At 46.3% G+C, this 9,775-nt stretch overlaps 1 protein-coding gene across 1 annotated transcript; it reads left to right on the top strand.

Moving 5' to 3' along the window:
- The first annotated feature begins 3,378 nt into the window (after positions 1–3,378).
- Positions 3,379–8,953, top strand: LOC130285049 (small integral membrane protein 10-like protein 2A). The gene is made up of 2 exons (XM_056536170.1): positions 3,379–3,774; positions 6,881–8,953. Exons 1-2 carry the CDS (start codon positions 3,592–3,594, stop codon positions 6,899–6,901), a joined length of 204 nt encoding a protein of 67 aa, XP_056392145.1. The 5' UTR covers positions 3,379–3,591; the 3' UTR covers positions 6,902–8,953.
- Positions 8,954–9,775: the final 822 nt, after the last annotated feature.

Below are 9,775 nucleotides of genomic sequence, written 5' to 3' on the forward strand. Positions count from 1 at the left end.
GACATAAGAGGGTAGGTGTAGTAGTAGTGGTGACATAAGGAGGGTAGGTGTAGTAGTAGTTGTGACATTAGGAGGGTAGGTGTAGTAGTAGTGGCGACATTAGGAGGGTAGGTGTAGTAGTAGTGGCGACATTAGGAGGGTAGGTGTAGTAGTAGTGGCGACATTAGGAGGGTAGGTGTAGTAGTGGCGACATTAGGAGGGTAGGTGTAGTAGTGGCGACATTAGGAGGGTAGGTGTAGTAGTAGTGGTGACATTAGGAGGGTATGTGTAGTAGTAGTGGTGACATTATGAGGGTAGGTGTAGTAGTAGTGGTGACATTAGGAGGGTAGGTGTAGTAGTAGTGGTGACATTAGGAGGGTAGGTGTAGTAGTAGTGGTGACATTAGGAGGGTAGGTATAGTAGTAGTGGTGACATCAGGAGGGTAGGTGTAGTAGTAGCAGTAGCGGTGACATTAGGAGGGTAGGTGTAGTAGTAGTGGTGACATTAGGAGGGTAGGTGTAGTAGTGGTGACATTAGGTGTAGTAGTAGTAGTGGTGACATGAGGGGGGTAGGTGTAGTAGTGGTGGTGGTGGTGACATTAGGAGGGTAGGAGTAGTAGTAGTGGTGGTGACATTAGGAGGGTAGGAGTAGTAGTAGTGGTGACATTAGGAGGGTAGGTGTAGTAGTAGTGGTGACATTAGGAGGGTAGGTGTAGTAGTAGTGGTGGTGACATTAGGAGGGTAGGTGTAGTAGTAGTGGTGTCATTAGGAGGGTAGGTGTAGTAGTAGTGGTGACATTAGGAGGGTAGGTGTAGTAGTAGTGGTGTCATTAGGAGGGTAGGTGTAGAAGTAGTGGTGGTGACATTAGGAGGGTAGGTGTAGTAGTGGTGGTGACATTAGGAGGATGGGGGTAGTTGCAATAGTGGTGACATTAGGAGGATGGGGGATAGTAGTAAAGGTGGTGACATTAGGAGGATGGGGATAGTAGTAGTAAAAGTGGTGACATTAGGAGGATGGGGGTAGTAGTAGTAGTAAAGGTGGTGACATTAGGAGGATGGGGTGTAGTAGTAGTAAAGGTGGTGACATTAGGAGGATGGGGGTGGTAGTAGTAGTAGCAGTAAAGGTGGTGACATTAGGAGGATGGGGGTGGTAGTAGTAGTAGTAAAGGTGGTGACATTAGGAGGATGGGGGGGTGGTAGTAGTAGTAAAGGTGGTGACATTAGGATGATGGGGGGTGGTAGTAGTAGTAAAGGTGGTGACATTAGGAGGATGGGGGTAGTAGTAGTAAAGGTGGTGACATTAGGAGGATGGGGGTAGTAGTAGTAAAGGTGGTGACATTAGGAGGATGGGGGTAGTAGTAGTAAAGGTGGTGACATTAGGAGGATGGGGGTAGTAGTAGTAAAGGTGGTGACATTAGGAGGATGGGGGTAGTAGTAGTAAAGGTGGTGACATTAGGAGGATGGGGGTAGTAGTAGTAGTAGTAGTAGTAGTAAAGGTGGTGACATTAGGAGGATGGGGGTGGTAGTAGTAGTAGTAAAGGTGGTGACATTAGGAGGATGGGGGATAGTAGTAGCAAAGGTGGTGACATTAGGAGGATGGGGGTAGTAGTAGTAGTAAAGGTGGTGACATTAGGAGGATGGGGATAGTAGTAGTAAAGGTGGTGACATTAGGAGGATGGGGGTAGTAGTAAAGGTGGTGACATTAGGAGGATGGGGTAGTAGTAGTAAAGGTGGTGACATTAGGAGGATGGGGGATAGTAGTAGTAAAGGTGGTGACATTAGGAGGATGGGGATAGTAGTAGTAAAGGTGGTGACATTAGGAGGATGGGGGTAGTAGTAGTAGTAAAGGTGGTGACATTAGGAGGATGGGGATAGTAGTAGCAAAGGTGGTGACATTAGGAGGATGGGGGTAGTAGTAGTAGTAGTAAAGGTGGTGACATTAGGAGGATGGGGGTAGTAGTAGTAGTAGTAAAGGTGGTGACATTAGGAGGATGGGGATAGTAGTAGTAAAGGTGGTGACATTAGGAGGATGGGGGTAGTAGTAGTAGTAAATGTGGTGACATTAGGAGGATGGGGGTAGTAGTAGTAGTAAAGGTGGTGACATTAGGAGGATGGGGATAGTAGTAGTAAAGGTGGTGACATTAGGAGGATGGGGGTAGTAGTAGTAGTAAATGTGGTGACATTAGGAGGATGGGGGTAGTAGTAGTAGTAAAGGTGGTGACATTAGGAGGATGGGGGATAGTAGTAGTAAAGGTGGTGACATTAGGAGGATGGGGATAGTAGTAGTAAAGGTGGTGACATTAGGAGGATGGGGTAGTAGTAGTAGTAAAGGTGGTGACATTAGGAGGATGGGGGTAGTAGTAGTAGTAGTAAAGGTGGTGACATTAGGAGGATGGGGGATAGTAGTAGTAAAGGTGGTGACATTAGGAGGATGGGGGTAGTAGTAGTAGTAAATGTGGTGACATTAGGAGGATGGGGGTAGTAGTAGTAGTAAAGGTGGTGACATTAGGAGGATGGGGATAGTAGTAGTGTGACATTAGGAGGATGGGGGTAGTAGTAGTAAAGGTGGTGACATTAGGAGGATGGGGGTAGTAGTAGTAAAGGTGGTGACATTAGGAGGATGGGGATAGTAGTAGTAGTAAAGGTGGTGACATTAGGAGAATGGGGGGTATAGTAGTAAAGGTGGTGACATTAGGAGGATGGGGGGTAGTAGTAGTAGTAAAGGTGGTGACATTAGGAGGATGGGGATAGTAGTAGTAAAGGTGGTGACATTAGGAGGATGGGGGGTAGTAGTAGTAATGGTGGTGACATTAGGAGGATGGGGGTAGTAGTAGTAAAGGTGGTGACATTAGGAGGATGGGGTTGGTAGTAGTAGTAGTAGTAAAGGTGGTGACATTAGGAGGTATGGGGGTAGTAGTATAGTAAAGGTGGTGACATTAGGAGGATGGGGGTAGTAGTAGTAGTAATGGTGGTGACATTAGGAGGATGTGGGATAGTACTAGTAAAGGTGGTGACATTAGGAGGATGGGGGTAGTAGTAGTGACAGGAGGATGGGGGTAGTAGTTATGATTAGACGTGACCGGTGTCAGGACCTGCAGCTCCCAGCTTGCCGATTAGCCGGACACACCGTCCTCCACCTGCCCGACAAGCTCAATTCACGGCTGTACGGATGAGTGAACGCCGGGGCCTGGGTCACTCTCTCCGGCTCCCTGCACAGCTTCCCCAGCCGGACCGGGCTCATCTCCTGCAGGTACCGCCGCCATCTCACACAAGGCATCAGCAGGTAGCCCTCCCCCACTGCGTATGGTTTGTTTCCCACGATCTGATTGGTCTGTCATCCTCTGAGGTCAGCCAATCAGATCAGGTGTTGGAGCGCCCGCTAGCGGCTTCTTGGTGTCCACAATACATACAGGAAGTATATATACACCGTCCTCCTGGAGTGCCCGCCCCTCTCCGCCGCTGCCGTGACCCTTACCGGGAAGGAGGCCGTAGTCGGCTAGGCACTTCCGGGTTAGTAGTGTGTACGTTCAATGGGCTCCATTAATATGGTCGTCCCTGGGTGTAGGCGCTGTATACCAGTGTGAGCGGGGTGTGGTCCCGGCCCGGCGGGGTGTATGGCGTCCGTGTCCCAGCTGCTGGTCTGGCTCTCCCAGTCTGCGGCTGTGCGCTCCTATGAGGTCTTCTCTAAGGGCCTGACCCGCACCCTGCTCATCTTCTTCGACCTGGCCTGGAGGCTGCGGATCAAGTTCCCCTATCTGTATGTGATCGCCTCCATGATGCTGAACATCAGGCTGCAGGTAAGGGGACAGCCGGGGGACATAGGCAGGGCCGGTTTTAGGCTTAGCGTGGCCCTTGGTAAAACCAAAAGTCGTAACAGTGCACTAACCAGATTTGCACATTTGTGGTCACTTAAAATACCATTAAAAAAAATCTAAAAAGCAATTAAAGTCCCATCAAAACAAATATAACCGATAAAACCACATCACAGCGCAAAAAATGACCCTCACATCCCCATATACAGAAAAATAAGTTATAGGGATCAGAATACAATTTTATATTTTTGTATAGTCCCCCACACATTAGGTGTGCTGTACAGACCCCCCCCGCCCGACACACACACACACACACACACACACACACACACACACACACACACACACGGTGTGCTGTACAGTTCCTCCTCCCCCCCACATTAGGTGTGCTGTACAGTCACACCCCCCCCCACACACACACACACACACTAGGTGTGCTGTACAGTGCCCCCCCCCCCCACATAAGGTGTGCTGTACAGTCGTGTGTCCCCCCCCCCACATAAGGTGTGCTGTACAGTCGTGTGTCCCCCCCCCCCACATTAGGTGTGCTGTACAGTGCCTCCTCCCCACATTAGGTGTGCTGTACAGTTCCTCCTCCCCACATTAGGTGTGCTGTACAGTTCCTCCTCCCCACATAAGGTGTGCTGTACAGTGCCTCCTCCCCACATTAGGTGTGCTGTACAGTGCCTCCTCCCCACATTAGGTGTGCTGTACAGTGCCTCCTCCCCACATTAGGTGTGCTGTACAGTGCCTCCTCCCCACATTAGGTGTGCTGTACAGTGCCTCCTCCCCACATTAGGTGTGCTGTACAGTGCCTCCTCCCCACATTAGGTGTGCTGTACAGTGCCTCCTCCCCACATTAGGTGTGCTGTACAGTTCCTCCTCCCCACATTAGGTGTGCTGTACAGTGCCTCCTCCCCACATTAGGTGTGCTGTACAGTTCCTCCTCCCCACATTAGGTGTGCTGTACAGTTCCTCCTCCCCACATTAGGTGTGCTGTACAGTGCCTCCTCCCCACATTAGGTGTGCTGTACAGTTCCTCCTCCCCACATTAGGTGTGCTGTACAGTTCCTCCTCCCCACATTAGGTGTGCTGTACAGTCCCCCCCCCCCCCCATTAGGTGTCTTAGCGCCGGAGTACCCCTTTAAAATACAATGCTCCAAAAAAAAAAAAGGGATCACTAAGATAACACATCCTAGATCTGAATGAATGATCTAATCGTATGAAATACTTTCATCTTTACATAGCAGAATGTGCTGACAACAAAATCGCACACAAATTATCAATGGAAATCACATTTATCAACCCATGGAGGTCTGGATATGGAATCACACTCAAAATCAAAGTGAAAAACCTCACTACAGGCTGATCCAATTTTATGTAATGTCCGTAAAACAAGTCACAATGAGGTTCAGTAGTGTGTGTGGCCTCCACGTGCCCGTATTACCTACCTACAATGCCTGGGCATTCTCCTGATGAGGTGGCGGATGGTCTCCTGAGGGATGTCCTCCCAGACCTGGACTAAATCATCCACCAACTCCTGGACAGTCTGTGGTGCAAAGTGGTGTTGGTGGATGGAGTGAGACATGATGTCCCAGATGTGCTCAATCAGATTCAGGTATGGGGGACGGGCGAGCCAGTCCATAGCATCAATGCCTTCCTCTTGCAGGAACTGCTGACACACTCCAGCCACATGACGTCTAGCATTAGGAGGAACCCTGGGCTAACTGCACCAGCATATGGTCTCACAAGAAATGCCACCCCATTACTGACCCACCAACAAACCGGTCATGCTGGAGGATGTTGCAGGCAGAACATTCTCCACAGCGTCTCCAGACTCACATCTGTCACGTGCTCAGTGTGAACCTGCTTTCATCTGTCAAGAGGACAGGGTGCCAGTGGCAAGTTTGCCAGTCTTGGTGTTCTCTGAAAAATGCCAAACGTCATGCACCTTGTTGAGCTGTAAGCACAACCCCCACCTTTGGATGTCGGGCCCCCATTGAGTCTGTTTTTGACAGTTTGAGTGGACACATGCACATTTGTGGCCTGATGGAGGTCATTTTGCAGGGCTCTGGCAGTGCTCCTTCTTGCACAAAGGCGGAGGTAGCGGTCATGCTGCTGGGTTGTTAGCCTCCTTCACATCTCCTGATGTACTGGCCGGTCTCCTAGTTGCGCCTCCATGCTCTGGGCACTACTCAGACAGACACAGCAAACCTTCTTGCCACAGCTCGCATTGATGTGCCATCCTGGATGAGCTGCACTACCTGAGCCACTTGTGATGGTTGTAGACTCCATCTCATGCTACCACTAGAGTGAAAGCACCGCCGGCATTCAAAAGTGACCAAAACATCAGCCAGGAAGCGTAGGAACTGAGAAGTGGTCACCACCTGCAGAACCACTCCTTTAGAACAGCATGTGAAATTGATTGTCAGTGTTGCTTCCTGAGTGGACAGTGATTTCAGACATGTGATTGACTTGGAGTTACAATGTGTTCCCTTTATTTTTTTGAGCAGTGTACATAAGATCAGGGAGCCTGGATCCACTTGTATTCAAAACAGGTTACAATCAGGAGTGGAATTAAAGATGTATGCTCTGGTCAGAAGCCTATGGTAATATGGTGTGTATAAATCCGCAGATGTGTTCCAAGCATAAACACTTGTGCGCAGCATCTATTTTTATCATGTTTAGGGCATTGGAAAGCAGAACTTTTTTTCAAGACTTAAAAAGGAGATGTCAGATACGGACTATTCTATTCTGCCCGAGCTGCAAAAAAATAAAATGAACTCACTTACTTCCCTACGTTCCCCCAGAGCTCCGCTACAGCTGATCGGTTCGCCTCAGCAGCAATGTCCCGCCTCGGCCGGTGATAGGCTGAAGAGCCGTATGAAGCAGACAGCCCGGCCGACCGATCAGCTGTAGCAGAGCTCCGGGGGATGTAGGGAAGGTAAGTGAAAGTTTATTTTTGCTTCTTTTGCAGACCGGGCAGGATAGAATAGGCTGTACCAGACTATTCCTATAACAATTGATGGAATTCAACTCTACACATGTCACAATACATGTAATTTTAATCAATTTTTTTTCATTCTTTCAGGTCCACATTGAAATCCACTAGCTGCACATAAGAGCTTACTATGGATGGGTTATGGTCTTTAAGGGGTGAAGACACCAGCACCACAGGTTATCAAGGAGCAAATCCCCTGCCACAAGATTTGAGACGTGACGCTGTAGAAATCCCTGCCATGCAGAAATCATTGGGATATGTTTCTGCCAGTTTACATGAAGGAGTTATTCATCTGACTCTCAGGAAAGGTGGCGCTCCTGTGATGTCTGATAATAGCAGCTGTTATTCCTTATGGACACAACCAGTTTTATCCCGGGCAGTTTTAGAGAACTTTTATTTCTTATTTGTAGGTCTATTTTCATGGCTGGTTCCTGAGTACAAGGAGAAGCTTCTGAGCATGCCCGGAAAGCTACCAGTCCTACAGCAGATAACTATGTATTTTATTTTTAGTTCGGGGGGCTGGTATAGGCCTTCAGGATGGGCATCTTAGGCTTGGTTCACACCACATTTTTGCAATACATTTCTCGTATAAGTTTTCAATTTGAAAACTGTAAGGAACCGTATTGAAAATCCTATAATCCCCCTGTACCCAAAACAGTAAACTACCAGTTTTTTGGTCCGGGTGAAAAGCCGTATTGAAGCTTTTTTTTATTATTTTTATTTTTTTTAACATGGGAGTCAATGGGAAGCATACAGAATGGTATATGCATACAGTTTTTGACTTTGCACAGGTTTTTCTTAGATTTCCAATCAAACAAGTGAAATTTTATTCATAATGGAGTGAAAAGTTAACATACATTTTTTTTCTCTTAAATGGATGCAACCAGACATCATTTTTCAAACCTTATGGATTAATTTTTACACACATTTTGTTAAAGATTCCTCAAAACCTGACTAATCAAAAACCTGATACGGGAACTGTATTACAAAAACGTGGTGTGAACCCAGCCTTACATGTGTTTATTTAGCGACCCTCCGAGAATATGTTACACTTTATCCCATATCTTAGGACTATAGCAAAAACAACAACTTAGTGCCAATCCAGGTTTTATTTTAATTATGGATTTTTATTTTATCGTGTGGCATGTTAGCAAAAGTAGATGAAAATGAGTGTTCGTCCAATGATGTTTTTTTAACTTTTCGTGCATGTAAACGTTAAACATTTTGGCGGTGAAATGCCAGGGGTAATCTTTTTATAATTTTATACCAAGTATGGTCTGAATGTTAAAGATCACTGGCCACAAACTCATTGGGGGCATCACTGAAGTTTTTTATTTTTATTTAAAGGAATCCTCCATTATAGCTGCTTGTAGACCAGCAATAACTGAGGTCGCCAGTGAGTCTTATACCAGAATGTCTTTACCTGTATAGGTTATGTTGCTGCTTCAGTCCTATACTAGTGTAACTCCAGCTGTTGCTGAACTACAACTCCCTTTGGCTGTCCAGGCAGGCATGTTTGGAGTTGTAGTTTTAAAACTAGAGGCACACTGGTTGCGAAACACTGCTTTTAAAGACTTTATAGAGCAGTTCACTTTAAATGTCTGGAAGCCCTAATACTGGAGAACTCCTTTGTGAATTGCGCTGGAATTAATACGTGGAAGATACTGTAATAGTATAAGAGGTGACCCATTGCAGTTGCCTTGTTCTCAGGTGACAGCCAAGTTGACTATTGCCCTCACTTGGCATTTTTATGGAAAACCTGACAACTATTCCTTTTATGCTTTTTAAATTGTATAGATGCGGATCATTTCTCACTGCCACCAGATCCTGTTCAACTTGCAGATGCGAAAGGTTTAGGAACTATTGGCACAGTTCTAGTAATACCTGTGTACATGTTAAGCTATGAATGTCCCAATGAACAGAGGAGAGGTGCCTTTTATGGGGAAGATGGAGGTAGCTTTATAAACCAATGTGCCTGACTTGGCGCCCTCTGTCATGCAGTTATGGACCTCGAGGGTTCCTTAAGGGTTACAGTTGTTGCTGCTGCTATAAATGTACAACAGCGAAGCGCAGTTACGGAATCTTCTCATGGGCAAAAAGTTTACACCATCCAATAAATTGTCATTTAATAAAATACAAGAATGTGGGTTGGGTTTTGCTTTTTAGTAAGTATAGAGAATAGTAATATATAAGCTGTGTTCAGTTTTATAGCAGCTATACAAATAACATGCTTATTTTGTACTGAGCAGGGGCGCAGTTAATGCTGACGCCATAACTGTGCGCTGCCAGGAACTTCATGGCGTGTTTTTTGGCTGAGCAGGTGTGCAAACAATGACAAGTGTCAGATTGAGTGGTGTAAAGCACACCGCCACTGGACTCTGGAGCAATGGAAATGTGTTCTAGGATTGAACGATTCTGCTTCTGTATCTGGTCTCTAATGGGAGGAGTCTGGGGTTGGTAAATGCCAGGAGTTCATTACCTCTGACGCCAGTTCCTCCCAGTTTTGCGCATGAAGGATAATGTAAGTTTGTTGCTCAGTGGCTGGACTAGACTCCTCAGTTTCCCTGAAGAGAAGTTTTAAAGGATGTATTCACATGTACAGTATCCTGTGTGCATATTTGATGCTGCAGATTTCAATGTAAACTGAATTGTTGAATACCTTCTACATCAAATATGCGCAGGTACGTGTGAATACGCCCCTAAGGGTACACATTCACACATGCGTATTTTTGCTGTCTGTTGACTTCAATGGGTAGAAAAATCTGCTAAAAACAGATTTGCAGCACAACATATGTTTGTGAACATACCCTAATGGTGCATTCACACACAGTATCCTGCACTTGTGTCACACAGGATTTCAATGCAAGTTTAATCAAATATGCACAGAATACTGAGTGTGAATAGAGCCTTAGGGTGTATTTACACTGTCCTGCGCAGAAGATTTGAAGCTACAGATTTCCATGTAAACCAAGTTACTGAACAGAA

This window comes from Hyla sarda, chromosome 8 (genome assembly GCF_029499605.1).
Source record: "Hyla sarda isolate aHylSar1 chromosome 8, aHylSar1.hap1, whole genome shotgun sequence".
NCBI lineage: Eukaryota > Metazoa > Chordata > Amphibia > Anura > Hylidae > Hyla > Hyla sarda.

Coding starts and splice junctions, on each gene's coding strand:
- LOC130285049 (XM_056536170.1), top strand. CDS start 3,592: ATGGCGTCCGTGTCCCAGCTGCTGGTCTGGCTCTCCCAGTCTGCGGCT. Junction 3,775..6,880: donor TGCTGAACATCAGGCTGCAG/GTAAGGGGACAG, acceptor TCATTCTTTCAG/GTCCACATTGAAATCCACTA.